General features: G+C 45.9%; 2 protein-coding genes and 2 long non-coding RNA genes across 13 annotated transcripts in view; 3 read left to right on the top strand and 1 right to left on the bottom strand.

The window, feature by feature from the left end:
• LOC103242770 (uncharacterized) overlaps positions 1–18,748 on the bottom strand; it is a 98,470-nt gene extending 79,722 nt beyond the window's left edge. For 3 of the 8 annotated variants that reach the window (XR_012088786.1, XR_012088791.1, XR_012088789.1), the window contains exon 1: positions 18,139–18,743. This is a non-coding gene — a long non-coding RNA (uncharacterized lncRNA). Of the gene's footprint in view, positions 1–18,138 lie in introns of all 8 variants that reach the window. The other 5 variants (XR_012088793.1, XR_012088790.1, XR_012088787.1 and 2 more) reach the window with 4 other exon arrangements.
• On the top strand, positions 1,005–5,906 carry LOC103242771 (uncharacterized). Its single transcript, XR_500855.3, has 3 exons — positions 1,005–1,112; positions 4,104–4,204; positions 5,735–5,906. It is a non-coding gene; the product is annotated as an uncharacterized lncRNA (long non-coding RNA).
• Positions 10,069–12,919, top strand: LOC140708640 (uncharacterized). Of its 2 annotated transcripts, none has more exons than XM_073004868.1 (2): positions 10,069–10,395; positions 11,003–12,919. In XM_073004868.1, the coding sequence occupies exons 1-2, from the start codon at positions 10,389–10,391 to the stop codon at positions 12,043–12,045; spliced, it is 1,050 nt and encodes a 349-aa protein (XP_072860969.1). In that variant the 5' UTR covers positions 10,069–10,388; the 3' UTR covers positions 12,046–12,919. The 2 variants fall into 2 exon arrangements, with proteins under 2 accessions (XP_072860969.1, XP_072860967.1); XM_073004866.1 differs by having other exon boundaries at positions 10,069–10,476.
• HEATR6 (HEAT repeat containing 6) overlaps positions 18,662–24,691 on the top strand; it is a 36,518-nt gene continuing 30,488 nt past the window's right edge. The window contains exons 1-4 of one of the 2 annotated variants that reach the window (XM_008011114.3): positions 18,662–18,906; positions 21,388–21,495; positions 23,680–23,820; positions 24,418–24,533. In XM_008011114.3, the coding sequence (XP_008009305.2) occupies positions 18,688–18,906; positions 21,388–21,495; positions 23,680–23,820; positions 24,418–24,533 (584 nt within the window). In that variant the 5' untranslated portion in view covers positions 18,662–18,687. The remainder of the gene's footprint in view (positions 18,907–21,387; positions 21,496–23,679; positions 23,821–24,417; positions 24,534–24,691) is intronic. The other variant, XM_008011115.3, reaches the window with a different exon arrangement.

Raw genomic sequence — 24,691 nt, 5'->3', positions numbered from 1 at the left:
TGTGTTTAAGAAAATCATTCGTCTAGATTAGGAGTGCTACAAGGAGGGGGAAATGAAACCTCACTCCCCAGCAGGTTGGTTACTATGGCCCCACCCCCACTCCCACCCCAGAACTGCAGGATGAGAGATATCCTAGAAGAGTTTAATATGTGTAACTTGAGTTTGGGTTCTCAGAAATGAAGCTGGATGAGAGGAAGCAGAGCTTTATCTCAAGAAAATTACATAGCTCCTACAGGCAAAGACCATCACTGCCTAGGTGCCCAGCAGCAGAGAGAATCAGACCAAAGCAGTGGGAGACTGAGGTCACCTCTGTACCACCAGCAGGTGATAAGGAACATCCCTGCCTGTTCTGTACTGCTTTTCCCTACCCTCATTTCCAGAGGTGCTAGGCCTGGAAGTTGGGGGTGGGTGGGTCGGGGGAAGAAGGGAAAGAGCAGACTGCACCCTTGCTACCTGGCACCTAGCTCCCAGACTGTAATTTCTCTTTGGGATTCTCTCTTGCCGAGCCCATGCCTGGCCCATAGCAGACATTCAATACTTATGTTCAATACTTATGCCAGCCCTTTTCTCAGTCACTCACAGCTTTTTTGATTTAGGAATCTTTTTCATTATTTAATTTTTTTTTTTTTTTTTTTTAATTTTGTAGAGACAGGGTCTTGCTCTTGTAACCCAGGCTGGTCTTGAACTCCTGGGTTCAAGTGAACCTCCTGCCCCAGCCTCCCAAAGTGCTGGCATTACAGATGTGAGCCACTGCACCCGGCCTGGTGTAGTAGTCCTATCTGTCTGTCAGAGGAGGGTGTTCCCTTGGCTCAGAGCCTTGCTTAGGTAACGTGGAAGGACCCAGGGTACACAAGGTAGGTGGCTGTTCTCCGGAAATGTCAGTTTCTGGGCAGGGCTTAGGTGTCTGCAGTCCCTAGTCCCACCCCTGGCCTTGCATTCCAGCTCAGCAGGTGGAAGGTATAAATTTCAGCTGCTCTCAGCCCTGCTGTGATTTCTAAAGCCTTCTAACAGCAACATGAAGTTGGCAGCCTTCCTCCTCCTTGTGATTCTCATCATCTTCAGCCTAGAGGTACAAGGGCTTCAGGCTGCAGTGAGACCGTTGAGACTTTTGGGTAAGTCCAGGCAAAAAGTAGCCCAGTTCATTTTTCCTTGAATGAGGGGGCCAGAAAGGAGGACATCAGGGACCAGTGTGTGCTGGGGAGGAGAGGGGAAGAAAGGAGAGAAGAAAAGGTCTTAAAGGGCCACTGCAGGGACCCTCCAGTGCTACTCAGCTCCCCAGAGCAGAATCTCTTTTCTTCTACCTCCACTTTCCCCCACTCCTTTCCCTGGGTCACCGCTCCATTTGGACTCTCTGTACCTCCCTTCTTTCCCCCTCATCAGCCACCCTCTGACTCCTGCCATCTCCCTCTCCATAAGCTTCTTCCTCTCTTGCTACAAATAAATTGGATCACCTAGAGAAAATATTTTCTTAATCATGTTAAACATTAATCATCTCAATCTCTTCTTTTCCTTTTACCAACATTCTCAAAGGAGTAATCTTAGTTCTCTGTTCTTACTTCCCAATAAGTCATTCCTTGACCCCTTGAAGATGGCCTACAGCCTCCAGCCCTGCCCCATCACTCTCCTGAAACTTCTCTTCCAGATTCTGTGGACAAATCTCGTGACTCCTCAGTCGCCAAGTCTTTAACCTCTGTAGTGTCTGACACTGCTTGCCACTCCTCAGTTCTCAAACTTTCTTTTCTCCTGCATTATCCTTCATGATATTTTATTCTTCTCTCTAAACATTATTGGATTCAGTTATTACTTTCTTTTCTTCTTTGCTCTCCTTCCCTCAACATTAAACTGGTTGCCAAATACTGTCCATTCTCTGAAAGTGTCTCTTGCATATGTTCTTTCCTTCCCCTGCCATCTCCCATTGTCACGCAGTATTTCCAGCCCCGATGACCTCATGTCTGGGCCATGCCAGGAGCTTCCTAACAGCTCTCCCTGCCCCTGTCTTTCTGCTGCAGTTTGCTTGCTTGTTGCATTCTGTTCCATTCTAGGCTCTCATGCCAGAATAATCTTCCTAATTAAACATCAATCACATCCCTGTCTTGATCTATCAAATGAGGTCCAAACTCCTAAGGCCCTCAAGATCTGCACCCCCCACGCCCCGTAACTTTATCGATACCCTATTTACTTTTCCTGCTTCATTTCCAGCTGTTCCCTAACACTTAGCCAGCCCTCCATTTGCCACTCCTCCTGTGTTCCTTGTATTTCAGGGTGAGGAGTGAAGTGGATGAGGTACCCAGGGTGCAAACATTAAACGGGTGCTCACCGCCAGCATTGTGCAAGGGCCTCCTGGAATCGCATGCCCTAGGCACCTCACTTGCCTCACCCTAATCCCAGCCCTGCATTTCCCCTTGTGAATTGTTGTTAGTAATTCTTTTTTCTTCTCACAACACTCCACCCATGCCCCTCAGTTCTGACTTAAAAAGATTCCTGCACTTCAAAACTCACCTTTTCTGATTAATCTAATTGGAAGTAATGTCATATTCTCTGAGCCTTTTTTTTTTGGCAGGATCTTGCTTTGTTGCCCAGACCAGAGTGCAGTGGCACAATCATGGCTTACTGCAGCCTAAATCTCCTGGGCTCAAGTGATCCTCCTATCTCAGTCCCCCAAGTAGCTAGGACCACAGGCATGTGCCACTAAGCCCAGATAATTAAAAAAAAAAAAAAAAAAACTGTAGAGACTGGGTCTCAAACTTCTGTGCTCAAGCGATCCTCCCACTTCAGCCTCCCAAAGTGCTGGGAATACAGGCATGAGCAACCACACCCAGCTGAGACTCTTTAATTCTTCAAATATACCACTCTTAGGACACTTGTTACATATTGCTTTGTTTTTAGTACTTTGAATATGTCTTATCCATATTGTTAGACTCTAAGCTGTTTGTCTTACATCTTTGTATTTGCTGAATAATTTCCTCTTTTATACATAGTAAGAAATCAACAGATATATACTTAATAAGTAGATATTATTGATTTAATAAGTCAAACTGCTGTGAGTGGTGAAGAGGGATCTTCAGCCTGCTCACCACAAATCAACAAAAGCTACGGGAAGCATGGGGGGATGGTATTGATTTTCTCTGAGGTCTACAACTACATTGAAGATATCCCACCAGGTCCCCTTCTTACACCCCTCAGATACTGCTAATCAGTCCTAGCACTCATTCTCTTTGAACCTGGACAAGGTGTCTGACCCTTCTCAAAACAGCATCAGACAGCCACCTCCATTGACTGAAGTTGACAATGGAGAATAAAACTCATTACCCCTGCTGAACCCAGGGGCCCCTTTTTACAGATGAGACAAGTCCCAGAAAGATCCAGAGACATAATCAGGTAAAGAAATTCCTGCTAACAGCTGAGTAGCCAATCAAAGTACAGTACATATTCATCCAGAGTTCTGAGTATGTTTTCCTAGAAGCCGGTAGAATCCTAACCAACTCTTTGAACCTACTTCATTGGTCCTCAAAGAGCTTGATGTTCTGGGAACTTGGGAGCCTCCAATCAGGTCCGGAATGACTCCTTGAAATTTGGAGATATGTACTTATGTCAGGATGAGCTTCACCATGTGGGATAGCAGAAGGTGCTCAGACTGAGGAGCCAGGCAAATCTCAGTTGAATCTCACTTCTGTACCCACTGGCTAGCAAGTCACCTCTTTGAGCCCCAACTGCCACACCTGTAAAGTGGGCCTAGTAAGACTCACTGCATGGGGTGACTGCAAGGGACTCCCGATGACACGTGGTAAGTGTGAGTCTCTTCTTCTCCACTCTATTCCCTGCAGAGTGGGGAGTGAAGACGTTTCAGTGGGCTTCTTTGCACTTCCCCTCCACAAACACAATTATCCCCATCTCTAAAGTAGACCTTACTTTTTTGAGATCATGTGAATGCATTGCCTTTAACTGGAATGTATAAGATGTTAATGATATTATTCTGCAAGTAATAAATCATATTGCATAATGAATGAAAAGAAAAATGCAGAACTGACTTCTTAATCAAGGACTGTTCTTGTAGCATCTGTCCCAAAAGTATGGTGGTTTTCAGCACATCTGTTCTTCCATAGGTACCTGCGTCGAGCTCTGCACAGGTGACTGGGACTGCAATCCCGGAGAGCACTGTGTCAGCAATGGGTGTGGTCATGAGTGTGTTGCAGAGTAAGGACAGGTAAAAACACCCGGCCCTCTCTGCTTTCCCAAACGTTGTTCAGTCTAGGTAGGTTGTGCACTTAGCCTCAGTGGGACTTTCCAGAAATGAGTAGGACAGAAACCTGTCTCCCTCTTCCCCCAACCTTCCCAAGAAAAAGATGCATCCATCACAAGATGGTGGTTTCCAGACCTTTAAAATAATTCCCTAACCCAGTATGTCCTGGAGCAAAATCAGACTATTTATTTAAGCAAAATGATAAAAATCACACATAATCCCCCACCTCAAAACAATGTCTGCTTAACACTTTGGTGCATATTTTAAACATACACAAATATATAATATTTATATAAAAATGAGATAATCTTGTGCCTTTTTTTTTTGAGACGGAGTCTTGCTCTGTCACCTCAGGCTGGAGTGCAGTGGCATGATCTCAGCTCACTGCAAGCTCTACCTCCTGAGTTCACGCCATTCTCCGGCCTCAGCCTCCTGAGTAGCTGGGACTACAGGCGTCAGCCACCGTGCCCGGCTAATATTTTTGTATTTTTAGTAGAGACGGGGTTTCACTGTGGTCTTGATCTCCTGACCTCATGATCCGCCCACCTTGGCCTCCTAAAGTGCTGGGATTACAGGCCTGAGCCACCATGCCCAGCCTCAAACAACTTTAATGTCAATACTAATGCTTCTATCCCATCATCTTTGATAGAAGTTCATCATCTATGCTCAGATACTTAGCAACCTTTAGTAATACATGTTTAAGATATTTCTTATTTTGATATTATGAATAGGACTGTAACAAGTACTAAACTGTATACATATTTGTCCTTGGGACAAATTCTAAGATGTAAAATTGATGACTAAAGAGTATGTTCATTGGCCGGGTGCGGTGGCTCATGCCTGTAATCCCAGCACTTTGGGAGGCTGAGGCGGGAGGATCACGAAGTCAGGCGATGCGACCATCCTGGCTAACACGGTGAAAACCTGCCTCTACTAAAAATACGAAAAAATAAATAAATAAATTAGCCGGGCATGGTGGCGGGCACCTGTAGTCTCAGCTACTCAGGAGACTGAGGCTGGAGAATGGTGTGAACCCGGGAGGCGGAGCTTGCAGTGAGCCGAGATTGCACCACTGCACTCCATCCTAGAAAAGTATGTTCATTTTAACCCTGTGATGTACACTGCCATGTTGACTTATGAGAACCCCTTTTCTGTGAAAATGTCTCAGGGGCCTCACAGGATAATTTATTTGTTTTCAGTAGCCATTAGTTGAAAAATGCATAATAAAAAGCTACCATAATTCAGTTTTGATTATAAACTAAGTTGCACTAAACACAAAAGAATCAGCACACACTTTAAATAAAAACCCTTTGTGTTCAGAATGTATTATTTGGCCAATCCACCTGCAATCCTTGGGGTGCTTAGGGCCTGGCTGGCTCTTTGCAGGTGTGATTGATTTCCCAAATCAGGAACTGTTGCCTCTTGATTGTATTCTGTGGACCCAGGTCCCCAAACCAGCAGGTCTGGGGCATAATTTTTTTGTCTTTTTCTCAGATGAAGAGTTATCTTAAGGATCATCTTTCTCTAAGATAAGCATCCCTTCTTGGAGTTCCTATCTTCCAAGATGTGACTGTCTGGAGTTCCTTGACTAAGAAGATGGATGAAAATGGCGAGCCTGTGGATAGGGACTACAGGGGATATGGGAGGCAGGGAAGAGGGGTTGTTTCTTTTAATAAATCATCACTGTTAAAAGCACTCATACTATTTGAGTTATTTGGTTAAAGGTGAGGAGGAGGGGGGAGAAGGACAGATGACATTTGTTGCGTACTGACTATCAACAAGGACCATGTTAAATTCTCCCTAGACATTATCTAAGTATCCTTAACAATCTTTTGACTGCACTTCTTTTTTTTTTTTTTTTGAGACAGAGTCTGGCTCTGCCGCCCAGGCTGGGGTGCAGTGGCCAGATCTCAGCTCACTGCAAGCTCCGCCTCCTGGGTTTACGCCATTCTCCTGCCTCAGCCTCCCGAGTAGCTGGAACTACAGGCGCCCGCCACCTTGCCCGGCTAGTTTTTTGTGTTTTTTAGCAGAAACGGGGTTTCACCGTGTTAGCCAGGATGGTCTCGATCTCCTGATCTTGTGATCCACCCATCTCGGCCTCCCAAAGTGCTGGGATTACAGGACTGCACTTCTTATCATCACCATTTGAGGACACTCAGGTTTGGGGCAAAGTCATATAGCAAGTAAGTGTCAGGGCCTAAACTATAATCTCATGTCGAATGCCACATAAGGCCTATGCATTATAGTATGGTAGTCAGGAGCCCTGACTCTGAATTTCAAACCCAGGCCCACCACACAGCCATGTTGCCTTCAGTGAGAATCTTCGTCTTTCTGTGATTCAGTTTCTTATATATATAATAGTACCTCATAAAACTACAAAGATAAAAGAGGGTCATGTATAATACTGACACATAGAAAGCATTCAGTAAGTGTTAACTACAATGATTATTAACACAGTAGTACCCCTAATCCATGGGGGATATGTTCCAAGACCCCCAGTGAATGCACAAAACCATGGATAGTATCAAACTCTACATATACTGCCATGGATAGCATCGAACTCTATATACATGTGTTCTGTCCTATACATACATACTTATGATAGAGTATAATTTATAAATTAGGCATAGTAAGAGATTAACAATAACTAATAATAAAATAGAACAAATAAAACAATATGTCAACATCACTACTCTTATGTTTTGAAACCATTATTAAGCAAAATAAAGGTTACTTGAACACAAGCACTGGGACAGTGGATCTCATAATTGAGATGGTTATTAAGTGACTAACGGGTGGGTAGCATATAAGGCATGGGTATGCTTGACTAAGGGATGATTCACATTCCAGAATGAAGTGGGACGGTGCAAGATTTCATCGCACTACTCAGAACAGCAGCAAGTTGAAATGTATGAATTATTTCTGGAATTTTCCATTTCGTATTTTTTTTTTTTTTTGGATGGAGTTTTGCTTTGGTCACCCAGGCTGGAGTGCAATGGTGCGATCTCGGCTCACTGCAATCTCTGCCTCCCAGGTTCAAGTGATTCTCCTGCCTCAGCCTCCCAAGTAGCTGAGATTATAGGTGTGTGCCACCATGTCCGGCTAATTTTTGTATTTTTAGTAGAGATGGGGTTTCAACTGAAAATAGATTTAGAAACTTAGAAACCTTTAAACTTATAGATTTAGAAACTTAGAGACTTAGAAACTTAGAAGCTTAGAAACTTAGAGACTTAGAAATTTATAGACTTAGAAGCTCAGAGACTTAGAGACTTAGAAACTTAGAAGCTTAGAAAAGCCACACCAGGTGGTTATCTAAAAGCACCCACCCAACGACCAGGTGGCCATCTAAAGCACCCGCCTGATGTCCGTGTGGCTATCTAAAACACCCACCCATATTCCTGGAACTCAAACAGAAGAACAAGTCCGGGAAATACCCCGCGCGGGTTCAAACCAGGTTCAAACCAACCAATTAAAGTAAGACATCTCGCTCAGGCCATAACCTGCTCCAATCATCTTGCGCCTCAAGCTTTGTAAAATTTTGTGGTTTTTTGCCTTTATAAACTGTCTGTAACAAGCATTCGGGGTCCTGTGGCCAACCTCGGACATGGGACCCTAGCGCGCTAGCAATAAATCTCTCCACTGTGACTTCCGTGTCGAGTGGTCTCTCGTGACAACCCCTGCCCAGGAAGGAATCTAAAAACTAGGTTCCTACATTTGGTGCGTTGGCCGGGAATGGGGGTCGCCCGAGGACCCTCGACCCCTCCAGTGGAGACACAATTGGCCCGGGCCACCGACTGCTGACCGGACGAACAGACTCTTGTCAGGTACTTTCGTTTCACTCTGTGCTCTGTTTGTCTTGCCGGCTAGCTCTGAGGAGTACTCCGTCTGAATAATCAAGTGGGGAAGGGGGGCAGACGTGTTCGGCACCTTCCCCCTTGTGCCCCGGGGGACGCCCTGGTGGTTGTCGGGAGGAAAGCTGACGACTCTGTTGGCCTCCTCAAATCGGTAGGCAGGTTACGCCTGCCGTCTGAATCTTTTGTAATCTTGTGGAGCCACTCTCTGGCCGCGCGGCTCCTCTGTGTTTGTTTGGTCACTGTGTATATTGTTGTCATTTCGTCCTTGTGTGTGCGTGACTTTCTGGACGAAACTATGGGACAGACACTAACAACTCCTTTAGCCTTGACTTTGACCCACTTCCCTGACGTCCGGGCGCGAGCCCACGATCTCTCCGTGGAAGTCCGTAAAGGACGATGGCAAACTTTCTGTTCGTCTGAATGGCCAACCCTCCAGGTTGGGTGGCCCCAGGACGGAACATTTGACCTCTCCATTATCTTACAGGTTAAAGCAAAAGTGATGAATCCTGGGCCACAAGGACACCAGGACCAAGTGGCCTACATAATCACCTAGGAAGATTTGGTCCGAAACCCCCCTTCCTGGGTGAAACCCTTCTTCCATTCCCCCTCCCCGTCCCAATCTACCCTCCTTGATGGAACTCAGCCACCTTACGCTTCACCCTCGTCCCTTACCCTATCCCCAATCCCTCCCACTACTCCCTCGGCCCCTACTCTTTCTCCAGCCCCTTCATCGGTCCCTTCCTCGACCTCGCCTCCCTCTCCAACCCCGCCCAAATTAACCCCTAGAACGCCGCCACCGTCCCGTCCTCCCCGCTCGCTCCGCGCGTCAGGGGGGCCGGAAGCCCGCCCCGCGGCCCGCCCGGCCGCGCTCGCAGCCACATTCCCGGGGTTTGCGTGCCTCCAGCGGTAAAAGGCGAGGTCGGAGGGGTTGCGCAGTGAAAAAAAAAAAAAAAAAAAAAAAAAAAAAAAGAGAGAGAGAGGTCAGGGGAGCCCGCCCCTGGTGGTGGCCCGGCGTCTGGCCGACCGCCGCTCCCGCGCCCCTCCTCCCCTCCGCCGTTCCGCGCCGCCACCAACACCTCGTCTCCGCTTACGGCGGACTGAAGACCCGGATGGCACTCCCACCTGGCAGTCTTCCCTTTTCCCCCTTCGCACGGTCAACCGCGCGATCCAGTACTGGCCCTTTTCTGCCTCCGACCTCTACAATTGGAAAACTCACAACCCCCCCTTTTCCCAAGACCCTCAGGCCTTAACCTCATTGATAGAATCCATTCTCCTCACCCACCAGCCTACCTGGGATGATTGTCAACAGCTTTTGCAGGTCCTTCTGACCACCGAAAAAAGGCAAAGAGTCCTCCTGGAGGCCCGGAAAAATGTGCCGGGGCCAGGAGGCCTTCCAACCCAGCTCCCCAACGAAATAGACGAGGGATTTCCCCTCACCCGCCCAGACTGGGATTATGAGACAGCACCAGGTAGGGAGAGTCTCCGAATCTATCACCAGGCTCTGTTGGCGGGTCTCAAGGGGGCAAGGAAACACCCCACCAATTTGGCCAAGGTAAGGACCATAATTCAGGGAAAGGACGAAAACCCGGCAGCCTTTATGGAAAGACTTCTAGAAGGGTTCCGAATGTTTACCCCATTTAATCCAGAGGCTCTAGAACATAAGGCTGCCGTGGCCATGTCGTTCATAGACCAAGCAGCACTAAATATTAGAGGGAAACTCCAAAGATTAGATGGGATCCAGACCTATAGATTACAGGAATTAGTCAGAAAGACAAAAAAGTGTATAATAAAAAAAAAAAAAAAAACACTCCCGAGGAAAAGAAGGCCAGGCTAGCGAAGGAACAAGAGGAACGAGAGGATCAAAGAGATAAAAGAGAGATAAGTATTTAACAAAAATCCTGGCGGCAGTAGTAACGGAGAAAAGGCCAGGGAGACAGGGGGAAAAGCGGAGGCGGCCTAAAGTAGATAAGGACCAGTGTGCCTACCAGGCATTTACTTCAGGAGCTGAGTGCCTTACAACTTGCTCAGCACCTTAATTAAAAGATGCATTCTTTTGTCTACCCTTGGCCCCCCAAAGCCAAGAACTCTTTGCCTTTGAGTAAAAAGATCCTGAAGAAAGAATTTCGGGCCAATTGACCTGGACCCGACTTCCCCAAGGGTTCAAGAACTCTCCCACTCTCTTTGATGAGGCTCTCCACCGGGACCTAACTGACTTCCGGACCCAGCATCCAGAAGTGACCTTGCTCCAGTATGTAAATGACCTCCTCCTGGCGGCCCCCACAAAGGAAGCCTGCATGCAAGGTACTAGGCATCTACTCCAGGAACTGGGTGAGAAAAAAATACCGGGCATCCGCCAAGAAGGCACAAATTTGTCAGACCAAGGTAACCTACCTGGGGTACATACTGAGTGAGAGGAAAAGGTGGCTCACCCCTAGGCGCATAGAGACTGTGGCTCGCATTCCACCGCCCCGGAATCCCAGAGAGGTGCGTGAATTCCTGGGAACTGCTGGGTTCTGTCGCTTGTGGATACCCGGTTTCGCTGAACTGGCCGCCCCCCTTTATACCCTCACCAAGGGAAGTACCCCTTTTACCTGGCAGGAGGAACATCAATTGGCTTTTGAGACTCTAAAGAAAGCACTCCTCTCTGCCCCAGCCCTTGGGTTACCGGATACCTCAAAACCTTTCACCCTCTTCTTAGATGAGAGGCAAGGAATTGCAAAAGGAGTCTTAACCCAGAAATTAGGGCCCTGGAAGAGACCGGTAGCGTATCTGTCTAAAAAGCTAGATCCTGTAGCAGCCGGTTGGCCCCCGTGTCTCCGCATCATGGCAGCCACTGCCATGTTAGTCAAAGACTCTGCTAAGTTAACCCTTGGGCAGCCATTGACTGTTATTACTCCACATGCTCTAGAGGCCATAGTGCGACAGCCCCCGGACCGGTGGATTACCAATGCACGCTTGACCCACTACCAGGCCCTCCTATTGGACACAGACCGCGTCCGGTTTGGCCCTCCGGTCACCCTGAACCCTGCAACGCTGCTGCCGCTACCAGGAGACCAACTGAGCCCTCACGACTGTCGGCAGGTGTTGGCAGAAACCCACGGAACGCGGGAGGACCTCAAGGACACAGAACTCCCAGACGCGGACCACACATGGTATACAGACGGCAGCAGCTATCTTGACTCAGGTACCCGGAGGGCGGGAGCGGCAGTGGTAGATGGCCACACCACCATTTGGGCGCAGTCACTGCCCCCTGGCACGTCTGCACAAAAGGCTGAGCTAATAGCGCTAACAAAGGCCCTAGAGCTGTCCAAGGGGAAAAAGGCTAATATTTATACAGATAGCCGATATGCTTTTGCAACGGCTCATACCCATGGAAGTATTTATGAAAGAAGAGGTCTCCTAACATCAGAGGGGAAAGAAATCAAGAACAAAGCTGAAATAATTGCCTTGTTAAAAGCCCTCTTCCTCCCACGAGAAGTAGCCATAATCCACTGTCCCGGACATCAGAAAGGACAGGATCCAGTTGCAGTGGGAAACAGACAGGCAGACCAAGTGGCCAAGCAGGCAGCCATGGCAAAAGTACTAACCTTAGCCTCAGAACCCAACAAGACCGACCAGGATGGACACACCTACACCCCAGAAGATCAGGAAGAGGCAAGAGCCATAGGAGCTATAAGAAACAAGGACACCAAAAACTGGGAAAAAGAAGGGAAGACAGTCCTCCCACAAAAAGAAGCCGTGGCTATGATCCAGCAGATGCACGCCTGGACACACTTAGGTAGCCGGAAGTTAAAAACGTTGATTGAAAAAACTGACTTTCTAATTCCTAAGGCAAGTACTCTAATAGAACAGGTGACTTCTGCCTGCAAGGTCTGTCAGCAGGTGAACGCTGGGGCTACTCGAGTGCCAGCAGGAATACGAACCTGTGGCAGCCGCCCGGGGGCTTATTAGGAGGTAGACTTCACTGAAGTAAAACCTCACTATGCTGGGTATAAGTACTTACTACTGTTTGTAGATACCTTTTCAAGATGGTTAGAAGCCTACCCCACCCGGCAAGAAACGGCACACATAGTAGCCAAGAAGATTCTGGAAGAAATCTTTCCTAGATTTGAACTTCCCAAGGTAATTAGGTCAGACAACGGGCCGGCCTTCGTTTCCCAGGTAAGTCAGGGGCTAGCCAGGATACTGGGGATTAATTGGAAATTGCATTGTGCTTATAGACCCCAGAGCTCAAGACAGGTAGAAAGAATGAATAGAACAATAAAAGAGACCCTTACTAAATTGACCTTAGAGACTGGCTTAAAAGATTGGAGACGCCTCCTATCTCTAGCTCTATTAAGAGCCCGGAATACGCCTAACCGCTTTGGGCTCACTCCATATGAAATCCTCTATGGAGGACCTCCCCCTTTGTCAACCCTACTTGACTCCTTTTCTCCCTCCAACTCTAAGACTGACCTACAGGCCCGGCTAAAAGGACTACAAGCAGTACAGACCCAAATCTGGGCCCCCTTGGCAGAACTGTACCGGCCAGGACATTCGCAGACCAGCCACCCCTTCCAGGTGGGGGACTCCGTCTACGTTAGACAACACCGTTCTCAAGGACTGGAGCCTCGGTGGAAAGGACCCTACATTGTTCTCCTGACCACACCCACAGCCATAAAGGTTGACGGAATCGCCACTTAGATCCACGCATCCCACACCAAGGCTGCTCCAGAGACGCCCGGACCACCTAGGACATGGAGACTCCGTCGCTCCGAGGACCCCCTCAAGATAAGACTTACTCGTACCTAACCCTTTACTTACTACTAGCCCTCCTTCCCCGCGTCGCTGACACCAAAAACCCCCACCAACCTTTTAACCTAACCTGGAGAGTAACTAATTTTAACACCCATGAAGTCTTATATGAGACTTCACAAATTGCCCCTGTGGGAACTTGGTTCCCTGACCTCTATCTCAACCTAGATAAAGTAGCAGGGGTAGATAACATGGAAGGGGGAGCATGGAGAAAACAGGCTAGAAAGGTGTCCATAAGCCAGAACGGGTTCTATGCCTGCCCCGGATTCCGGACAGGAGAAATAAAACAAACTTGCAGGGATATAACTTCCCTGTATTGTGCTAGCTGGACTTGTGTAACTAGTAATAATGGAGAATGAAAATAGGCCACAACACCATGGTACATATCCATGTCCTTTGTTAAGCCCTGCACCAGAACCCGGTATTCGGCTGATTGTAATCTGGTCTGCATCAAATTCAAAAAAGCGGCGAAATCTGATGGCCGCTAGATGTCAGGGTTAATATGGGGCCTATATTTACACCAAAAGCCACTGTTTAGAATCCCCATCCAAATTAGACTAGCAGTCAGCCCTGCCTCAGCTCCTGTCTCAATAGGGCAAAACCCAGTTTTACCAGAAGCAAGGCCTCCTCAGCCGGAGGCCCCTCAGGGCCCTCGGCCGGAGGCCCCTCCAGGCACTACCCTGCCCTTGAGTTCTCCGGGCTTAGGTGACAGGCTCCTTAATCTCATAAAAGGGCTCTTACTTTGCCTTGAACCAGACCAGGCCAGAATCCACCTCCTCTTGTTGGCTGTGCCTAGCGACAGCCCCCCCTTATTATGAGGGCATTGCCTCCACTAATAATTTCACCAACTCCACTAATCCTACTGGATGTGCATAGGATCAGCATAAAAAGCTGACCCTGGCTGAAGTTTCCGGGTCAGGAATCTGTATAGAAAAGGTACCCACTAGCCATCAGCATCTCTGTGACAAGACTCTGACAGTGCCTAGCTCCAATCACTATTTGGTCCCTTCCGGGACAGACTGGTAGGCTTGCAACACTGGACTCACTCCCTGTGTATCCACAGCAGTGTTTAACCGCAGCACAGACTATTGCATGTTAGTACAGGTTGTTCCCCGAGTATACTATCACTCTGGAAACTCCTTTGACCTCCGGTATGAACAGAAAGCTTATAGTAGACCCAAAAGGAAACCTGTCTCACTCACCCTCGCTGTAATGCTAGGAGTGGGGGTAGCAGCTGGGGTTGGGACCGGAACAGCAGCTTTCGTACGTGGTAGCTACCATCTGCAACAACTTAGGGCAGCCATAAATAAAGACCTTAGAGCCATAGAACACTCTATTTCAAAACTTAAAGAATCTCTAACCTCTCTGTCTAAAGTTGTATTAAAAAAAACCGGCGAGGACTAAAAATTGTCTTCTTAAAGAAAGGCGGGCTCTGTGCAGCCCTCAAAGAACAATGTTGCTTTTACGCAGACCATTCAGGAGTGGTTAAAGATTCTATGGCAAAACTAAGAGAAAGATTAGACAAACAGAAAAAAGAAAGAGAGTCTCAACAAAATTGGTTTAAAAGCTGGTACAACCAGTCTCCTTGGTTCAGCACCTTAGTCTCCACCATCTTAGGCCCCCTTATCCTACTCATGCTCATCCTGACTTTCGGGCCGTGTATACTTAACCGCTTACTCGCCTTTATTAAAGATAAGTTAAACATTGTGCAGGCTATGGTCCTAACCCAACAGTACCAAGCCCTCAGAACAGAAGAGGAGGCTCAAGATTGAGCCTCTTGGTCACAAAAAGAGGAGGGAATGAAAATAGATTTAGAAACTTAGAAACCTTTAAACTTATAGATTTAGAAACTTAGAGACTTAGAAACTTAGAAGCTTAGAAACTTAGAGACTTAGAAATTTATAGACTTAGAAGCTCAGAGACTTAGAGACTTAGAAACTTAGAAGCTTAGAAAAGCCACACCAGGTGGTTATCTAAAAGCACCCACCCAACGACCAGGTGGCCATCTAAAGCACCCGCCTGATGTCCGTGTGGCTATCTAAAACACCCACCCATATTCCTGGAACTCAAACAGAAGAACAAGTCCGGGAAATACCCCGCGCGGGTTCAAACCAGGTTCAAACCAACCAATTAAAGTAAGACATCTCGCTCAGGCCATAACCTGCTCCAATCATCTTGCGCCTCAAGCTTTGTAAAATTTTGTGGTTTTTTGCCTTTATAAACTGTCTGTAACAAGCATTCGGGGTCCTGTGGCCAACCTCGGACATGGGACCCTAGCGCGCTAGCAATAAATCTCTCCACTGTGACTTCCGTGTCGAGTGGTCTCTCGTGACAACCCCTGCCCAGGAAGGAATCTAAAAACTAGGTTCCTACACAACATGTTGGTCAGACTGGTGTTGAGCTCCTGACCTCCAATGATTAGCCGGTCTCGGACTCCCAAAGTGCTGGGATTATAGGTATGAGCTACTGCGCCCAGTGCATTTCATATTTTCATACTGTGATTGACCACGGTAATTGAAAAGGCTGAAAGCAAAACTACCGATAAGGGGGGGACTACTATGTAATCAAATAGATAGTCTGATGACCCTGAAACAGAACTCAAGGCCAATCCTCCTTCCTAGCCTCTCCTGGTTCAATGTGTAATCTGGATACTGAAATCAAGCTCCTCTCTTCTGGTTTTCCCCATTACAAAATGTGGGAGGTAAAAATCAATGTGTTTATAATTTCTTGTCTATGTTCTTCACAATCACAGCCAGCCTGGGCTGCAATCTGATTTCAACCAATTTGCTGCCTGTGCAGCTTTGACCAACCGTTTATACTCTTTGGCACCATTTTCTCAACTGTAAAAGGGAGAAATAATATCTACCTCATTTGATGCTAAGACTTATAAAACTTTATAGTTTACAAAGCATTTTCACAAAAATCCCACTTGATTTGCACATCAACCAATGGCAAACAGGGGACCCTGAATAAAAAGTTAGTGAGTTCATTCACATTCCAGGGGCTGTGCTAGCCCTGGGCTACAACAGCGAATGAGACAAACAGGATCTGTGCCTTCAAGGAGTTAACATTCTAGAGGAAGCAACAGATGATAAAGTAAGCAAATAAACAAGATAACTGCAGGTTATGATAAATTTTCTGAAGGAAATAATTAAAGATGTGAATTATAGTGAAATGGGGGTATGCAAGCCTATGTGAGTTAGGATGACCCAGACTCTCATGAAGGGATAAAAATGAAGTCTTGAGAGGTTTCCAAACACGAAAGGAGTGAAATTCCACTGAGGTTCCAGATTATCCGATGACAATGTGCTTAGCACCGCTTAAAGCCCCTCAGTCACTATAGGACTATGAAAATGTGGAGAATTGAGGAGGAGACAGGAGATTTTCTTGGAAGAAGGCTTTTGCCATGGTGTGTTTCCACAGTTTCAGTGTTGGAGATGGGAGCAGGAGTGCTATTGTATAAACTCAAGCCAATGCAGGGTGCCTTCCAAGACCTTCCTCAGAGCTTGAGATATGTTTCCTTTAGTTGGTAATCATTGCAGAGTAGGGATATCCATTTCCTTAAAGGAACCACACTAATTCACAAGGGTATTTTCTACCAGAACTCAACAGACCGGTATCAGTATACTGTATTTTACAATTCCTGGACCATTCCAACCTGAATAACACAATACATAGGTCATCCATATTGCAACTTAAGGTCAACCACACCAAACCCAGATCCTTCCCACAGTCTTTTTGAACCACCTGCATTGTGAAAATGACCACTCACATCCTTCTAGCCCAATGTGTAAGACAGCTCTTTAGTACTACTTCACATATTCTTGGTCTTACATTCTTATTCTAGCCTTTGGTACAGCAAGTAGTTTATCACAGGCATCTACTAGCTTAGCATAGGTCTAACTGGTGAGAGCCTTGCCTCAGATATGCACCCTAGTTTCCTCACTGTTGCCTCAGGGCTTCTTTGACTATGCAACATAGGACTCCTGCAGGAACCAAGCACAGATACATGCTCAACACAGGAACACCAGTGAATTAATGCCTTGTGGGCAACTTTTGACAATAGAGTCCAAAAGCTGACAGATAAATGCTTCCCCTCTCTGTTCCTTCAGAAGAAGGGTTTTGAGAGCTTCACAAGGCTTCTCAGAAACTCCTGAGGACTGAACAATCAGTCACCCCTTGCAACGGCCATTTCAATAGCACATATTGGTATTAATTCTCCTTCCTTCCTTGTATATTCCTGGATAAACCACTCACCCATCAACGTCGTCTGAGGCTCTGATTTCAGGGAACCCAGATTAAAATATCCAACGACTAGGTTTCAGCTCCTGATCTTCTCTGAACAAATGCTTGAATACATTTCTTTAAACGAATACACACACATACATGCACATATACCATGCACATACGGACACAGACCAGGAATAAGAAATAATATACCAGCACAATGGAATCTAAATCCAAACAAAAAAAGTAACATCTCTCTCCAAGCCCAAAGTCTTCAGAAAACTACCTCTGCTAAAGCATACCCCCAGTTTTCATTCCTGAACAGAAATGTTTTATTCTCAGGATAAAATATACATTCAGGTGACTTCAAGGCTTTCCCTAAGGGCCAAGGGTGAGGTTTTGCTTTATATTTGCATAACTCAAAGGCCCTAGAGACGGTTTTCCCAATCTGCCCAACTGTGAAAGCCAAGCCTCCACTTCCTGGATGACTGAAAACTGATCACAGATTTTTAAATGGCCATTGTATTCTCCAGCTTCTTGACTTCAAAAAATCTTGGGGTGTCTCAACTCAACCCGGTCACCCTTGGGCAGATTATGTTTTACATGATTCAGTTGAACTCCAAAATTACTCTTCTAGTGAGGCGAGGTGCCTCATGATGTATGACAGGATTCACACTGGGAAAAGGGGAGAAAAAGGAACCAAGAGTGCATCCAGCTGTCACTTAAGTAGGGAAAGCTGCCCTATATTCCACTGGCCAGATTGTAATCACATAGCCACAGCCAACTGCAAGGAATGCTGGGGAATGTAGCCTTTATTCCGGGTGGTTTTGTGCCTGGGGCAAGATTTTAGAAGAGTAGAAGGGTGTCTTACAACTAGCAGTTTCTGCTACTGCCATCCACAGCATAACCTCTCCAACTCCAGCCCGAATCTGAAACTCTAGTACTTAATAGAGTACCTTCAGCCCTGTCCAGGAACAAATTCTGGGAGGGCAAACTTTCTGGAAGCACAAATTGAGAACTCACTTTTCAGTCAGGGCTCAAGAAGGAGCGGCCAGCGAAAAATCTCCAAGTCAGTTCTTTCTGTAGCCAATTTCCTCTCTCTTCTCTCCTCTCTCTCTCTTTTTTGAGACGGAGTCTCGCTCTGTCGCCCAGGCTGGAGTGCAGTGGCGCGATATTGGCTCACTGCAAGCTCCGCCTCCCTCAGCCTCCCGAGCAGATGGGACTACAGGCGCCCGCCACCACGCCTGGCTAATTTTTTTTTTTTTTGTATTTTTAGTACAGACGAGGTTTCAACGTGTTAGCCAGGACGGTCTCCATCTCCTGACCTCGTGATCCGCCCGCCTCGGCCTCCCAAAGTGCTGGGATTACAGGCGTGAGCCACCGCGCCCGGCCTCCAAGCCAATTTCTGACAAGCATTTGTAGGGTACTAGTCAGAGGCGTCCCGCAGTCACGGAAACCCCTCTGAGTCCCAGTCCTGTCCAAAAAAAGTACTTCCGGAAATAGCGCGCAGAGCGGGAGGATGCCCCGGAAGTATTTCCCTGGGACCTCCCCCCTCCCGGACACATAGAAAAGATGGCTGCTGTGCAAGTTGCGGGCTCCTTGCCTTCCGAGCAGCCGCGGGAGGCACCGCAGGAAGCAATCCCTGAGCGAGGCAATGCGTTTCGCCGCTTGTCTGCCAGGCTCTGCGCCCTTCGCCCGGATGGCAGCAGCTCCGCCCGCACCGAAATCCACCTGCTCTTCGATCAGCTCATCTCCGAGAACTACAGCGAGGGCAGTGGCGTGGCTCCGGAGGTAGGCGGCGCGCCCGGGAGAGAGCTGGTGCGGCGCCTGCTGGCCCCAGCCCCACCCCTCCGGGAACCCAGCTGGTGGCCTCCGGCTGCCTTTCCCTGCTGTTCCTACTCTCGCGCCTGATGATTTAGTTTCAGGCTGGCGTGCCCCCTCCTACCTTGGCACATTCTTAGTTCTCCATTTGGAAGACCCTGCAGTGCTTGGCACGCTCGACTCATTCAAAACCCAACTTGACGACTCCTTCTCTGATAATGCCTCGGGTTTCCTCTCTGATACCACCTTTCCATCTGTCCGCACCCTCCTTCACTCCCTCTCTATGCACCCAGAACACTTTGTTGACAAAATGCCTTAGTACTGTTTATTGCGTACATGGTACACGGACCACGTGGGAATCTTACAACTTGAGTAGTATTAGGTCGTTTTTTGCTGATGAAAATACTGAAGCTCATAAAAATACAGTATACAAAACTCTGCCACAAAGCCCCTACGTTTTATGTTCCTAGACACTGACTCCTCCCCTCTGCCGTCTTTTTGAGTAATCTTACACACATAAGGCCTTAAATTAATGAATTCTCTGAACTGTTGACACCATGGCCTTCTGGCCCTACGTAGGAAAGAGGAAAGTGGTGCAAGTTGCCTGCTTGCACAGACATTTCAAACTAGACAGTTCCTAAAGATGAAATTCATTAGCTCCAAACTCATATTCCCGTCCCCAACCCATCCCACCTTCCAACACACATGCACCATCCACCAAGTCACACAAGACACAAACACTATTTCTTCCCTCCTTCATCCCAGATCCTGTCCAATTCAGATATTTCAGAATGTGTCTCATATATATTTCTCAGTTCATCCCCTCCTGTCTGTTCCCATAGCGAGTGCCTTAGACCTCAGGCAAGGCGTCTTATGCCTGGACTGTTCCACTGGTCTCTTCTAACTGATCTCCTGCCTCCTGTCTAGCTCCTCTCCAAGCCAGTCATTCCTCTGATGCCAGAATGATCTTTTCTTTAGGAGGAAAAAAATTTAATCATAAAATTTAAAATCTGCTTTGGAAAAGTCTTCAATACGTATCGGTAAATGGTTGAAGCAAGTTGCAGAACAATTCATACAGAATGAGATCTGTATGAAGCTGGAGGAGGGATTTTAAAATATGTGTGTTTATGTATGCAAAGTAAAAGGTCTGAAAGAATTGACAACAGAATAATAGTGTATGTCATTAGGAAGCAGAGTGAGATTAAGGCAGTAGTCGGGGACTTTTGCTGTATTTGTATAATTTGATACTTTTGCAACAAAACGTCATACCTTTCCATTCTCTCCTGTTACTCCTTTTGTTCCTGTGTGCAGTCATTTAAAACTTGCTGTTCTTCAGGCACCTACTGGTGTTTCACACCTCCAGGTTTTTGCATACTCTGACCACTTTGCTTGCAGTGTTTTTTGATGCCCTATCTGGCAAATTTCTCCTCATCCTTCAAATCATTCCAGGTTCTGCTTTACAGTCACCTCCACAAGGCCTCCCTAATTACTGTTTCTGGACAGAGTTTGTACTTTATTCTTTCAGCACTTTATTCACCTTATTTTAATTATTTGTTGTGTTTCTTTCTGTCACTAGTTTATGAGCTCTTTGAGGTTCGGGAACATGTTTGTTTTTACCTTTGGAGCCCAAGGACCTAGCACACTATGGCACATTGTGGGTGCTCGGAACCTTGTCATTCTGTAAACATCGATGGATGAATGAAAAGTGTGACTTGCAAATAGGTCCCTCTTCTTTTTTTTTTGCGAATTCCTCAATTATGCATAAAATCCATAGAAGTGTTAGGTCTGATTTTTCCCAATGACATTGAAAATCTGGTTCACTTACCTTTTGGTATTTTTAACTTGCAGTTTGTGCTTTTACGCCCTAGAAGCCTTTCTTTGGTTGTTTAATTATATTGTCTCTACATATATAGAGAGTAGAGTCTTCAGCCTGACCAAAACCATGTTGATTCTTTTCCTTTTTTTTTTTCTTTTTTCTTTTAAGAGACAAGGTCTCACTCTGTCATCCAGACTAGAGCGCAGCAGCAAGATCATAGCTCACTGTGATCTTGAACTCCTGGGCTCAAGCTGTCCTCCCACCTCAGCCTCCCAAGAAGCTAGGACTACACACCACCATTTCCAGATAATTTTTTTTTTAAAGTTTTTTCTGTAGAGATGGAGTCTCACTATGTTGCCCAAGCTGGTCTTGGACTCCTGGGCTCAAGCAGTCCTCCCGCTTTGACCTACCAAAGACCTGGGATTAGGTGTGAGCCACTGTGCCTGACTTTTTCCTTCTTTTTTAGCACATCCTATTTTTGTGCTGTCACTTCATTTTTTTCCTTCCTGCCTCACATTTTCTTTCCCCATTTGAATGTGAATATTTACTTTTGTTTTCCCATTTGGCTGTGTTTTGAGGATCTTCACTTGACTAATAAGTATTTTACTTCTTCTTTGTTTTCTTTTTTTTGGTAGGACGTTAGTGCTCTTCTTGTCCAGGCTTGCCGACTGGTACCTCTTAACCAGAATCATCTTGTCAGCAAAGTGTCCCAGCTTATCCACCATTTACTTAACAGATTACAGGTAATCATGTGTGTAACTCTAGAATTCAGATCATGAACTTTTGAGACTATGCAGATACCTTTGAAATACTACATCTGTAGTAGGTATGATAGATTGTTTTTTGAGATGCTATAGGAAAAGCAAATGCCTTAATAAGAATACTTTTAAAGCAAATATAACTGATCCAAAAAAAAAAAAAAATTATTCTGTAGAATTCTAGTAGTTTGTCTATTAAAAGTATGCCTTTCTGTTTGGTTCAGTTAACCAGTATAATTCAGGCCCCCCAACCTTATAATTTCTTTCTTTTTTTTTTTTTTTTGAAACAGAGTCTCACACTGTTGCCCAGGCTGGAGTGCAGTGGCGCTATCTTGGCTCACTGCAAGCTCCACCTCCTGGGTTTACGCCATTCTCCTGCCTCAGCCTCCTAAGTAGCTGGGACTACAGGCGCCCACCACCACACCTGGCTAATTTATAATTTCTTATGGAAGATATATTTGAACAAAATATATCTAAGAATAAATTGAAATAACCCCCTACCTCTTTCCCACCAATATTTTTCCCCTTTCCTGAAGCTACCATTTTTTGTGGTCTACTTTTGATGCTTCTAAAATATAAGAAGTAGCTTGGGACCAAGGGGACAGAAGGATAAAAAGAGCCCAGTTATTTATTTAAGACTGTTACCACATGAGTATGTGCATATATTTAAGAGCACAAAATATATCAACTAGCATTATGTGAATTAGGATGCTTTTGGCTGCAAGAAGCAGAAAAGCCATCCCAGAGTCACTACACAACTTTTTAAAAAATAAAAAGGAATCACTCCATGTCCTAAGTCCCAAGGGAGGCATCTGTAGCCCCTTAATAATAAGAGGCTCATCTTTCCCTTCACCATCCTCAGCATGTGGGTTACCCTCAGCTAGCATCTCTCACAGTGCTATGCCAATTCTGGACATCCCCTGCCAAAGAAATGATTAATGTTCAGCAGAAGCTAAATAACTGTATTTTATATTGTGTTTCTTGTACTTAAGAGTAAGGAAATGTGTCCCATAAACTCTCTACTAGACTCCCTAGTATCTTGCTGGAGAGACTAATAGCTCCAGCCAGTAGTTTCAGCCTTCACTACACATTAGAATCACTTGGAGGAGGGCTTAAGCTCCCTCGATGCTTACAATGTGCAGCAACAATTAGCCTACATCAGGGTTTCTCAGCCTCAGCACTACTGATATTTTGGCCCAGATCATTGTTTTAGGGGCTGTCTTGCACATTGTGGAATGTTTAGCAGCATCCTTGCCCTCTGCCCACTAGACGCCAGTAGCAGCTCTCCAGTTGTGGCAGTCAAAAATGTATATAGGCATTGCCAAATGTTTCTTGGGGGTTAAGGTTGCCCCAGGTTGCCCCACTCTCTTAAACTAATTAGCGTTTACCCTTAGGTCTCATGTGGGAGAGGTGGACTTCCAAATTAAATTAGTACTCTGCCAGCAGGGAAGGAAGAAATGGATGCTGGTAGGTAACCAACCAACTCTGCTGCATGGAGTAAGGCTGTTTTCAGTTTAGAATCGTTGAAACTAACATGGGGTAGCTCCTGTATGTTTCCTATTCTCAGGTGTATCGTCTTTGTAACACTGGCAATTGGAGCTGTTCCTGAACACCTGTGGCACCTATCACCCTTTACCAGCTTTCCAGCATTTGGTGACAGTCTCAACTGTCCGTGAATTGACACTTGGATTAGTCTGGTCTGTCCCAACAAGATGATCAGCCCTGTGACAGCAGGGATATGCCTTGTCTTCAGGGGGTATTCCCTAGGTCATGTTAGAGATACAGTAGGTGTTTAGCAGTTATATTGGTTCACTGTGTATTTGTTGAGTGTATTATGTATAAGGCAGTTTAATTAAATTTCAGTGCATTGAAATACTCATATCTGTGTATTCACAGCTGCCAATGTCTGGTTAGTTCAAGGAAAAGTTACAAGTACTTTATCAAGTTCTACTTTACTAAAGAGGAAGAAGTGAGCAAGACCTTAGGGCGGGGAGAAGGCCCCTACGTTGATCAAACTTTCAGGCCCTTTAGAGGTGATCCTTTTGACACATAAATGACAGACACACACTCTGTCTTTTATACAGCTTGATTCAGGTGAGCATACATGTCCATGAAAGCATAATATCTTTTAAAATTTAGATCAGAATATATCTTTTCCTGTTGTGTTAGGTAATTGTGGATGAACAGCACTTGGATTTCCTGTTGGCGTATACTATTTCGGCTATTCATCAGTGTAGTTCCTGGACACACATGGAAATTCTTCAAGCCCTGGCAGCTCTGGTGTACTGCAATGGCTCAAAATGTCAAAAGGTAGTTTAAAGTGCTTTATCCTTCCTTTGAAAGGCCAGGAGCACAGGCTCTGGTGCCAACACTGTGTTCAGGTTTCTATCTTGCTACTAATCTCTAGCAATTCTTACTTAACCACTCTGGGCCTTGTTTCCTCATGTATAAAATTGATACTCTGAGGATGAAGTGAGACAATACTTGTCAAGTTCATGGCCCTCGGTAAATAGTAACCATTATTCTTAATATTATCATTACCCATCAGCCATTCGGCCACACTAAAGAGCATCAGCTGCTTCCTAGGCTGGGAGTAATGATCCTTATTGATGCTTTTTGGCATATCTTTGCATATCCATCTGAGACATTTATCTAACAGCTAGTCTTTTGGTGCTTAACTGCCATTTAGTTAAAAAAAAAAGAGAGAGAGAAAGAGAGAGAAAAAAGAAAGAGAAGGAAAGAAAAAGAAAGAAAGAAAAAGGAAGGGAGGGAGGAAGGGAGGGAGGGAGGGGGAAGGAGAGGGGGAGGGAGGGAGGGAGGGAGGGAAGGAAGGAAGGAAAACTGTGTAAAACATAATATTTTCCTAGAAGCTTTTCTTTGACCTATGTTGACTCTTACTTGTCTTAGTACCTCCCAGAGCTACTAGGCAAGACCGGACTCTTAATGAAGTTGAGTGACTTGGCTCAGTCTGATCCTGAAGTCAGGAGAGCTGCAGTACATTGTATGGCAAACTTATGTCTCAGGTATGTGGCTCCAGTCAAGTTTCTCAACAATCATAAGATAGTTCCTCTGTTGGGCCTTTTGTAGGTAGTTCCCTCTGCCTGAAGCCGGGGCCGACTTAGACAAATAGCTAACTTTGCATTTCCCATGTACTTTACTAATAAAATCATCTTATGTTGTT

Source organism: Chlorocebus sabaeus, chromosome 16 (genome assembly GCF_047675955.1).
Source record: "Chlorocebus sabaeus isolate Y175 chromosome 16, mChlSab1.0.hap1, whole genome shotgun sequence".
NCBI classification, from domain to species: domain Eukaryota; kingdom Metazoa; phylum Chordata; class Mammalia; order Primates; family Cercopithecidae; genus Chlorocebus; species Chlorocebus sabaeus.
The sequence above is the reverse complement of the archived record's forward strand: the minus strand, read 5'-3'. Positions and strand labels throughout refer to the sequence as shown.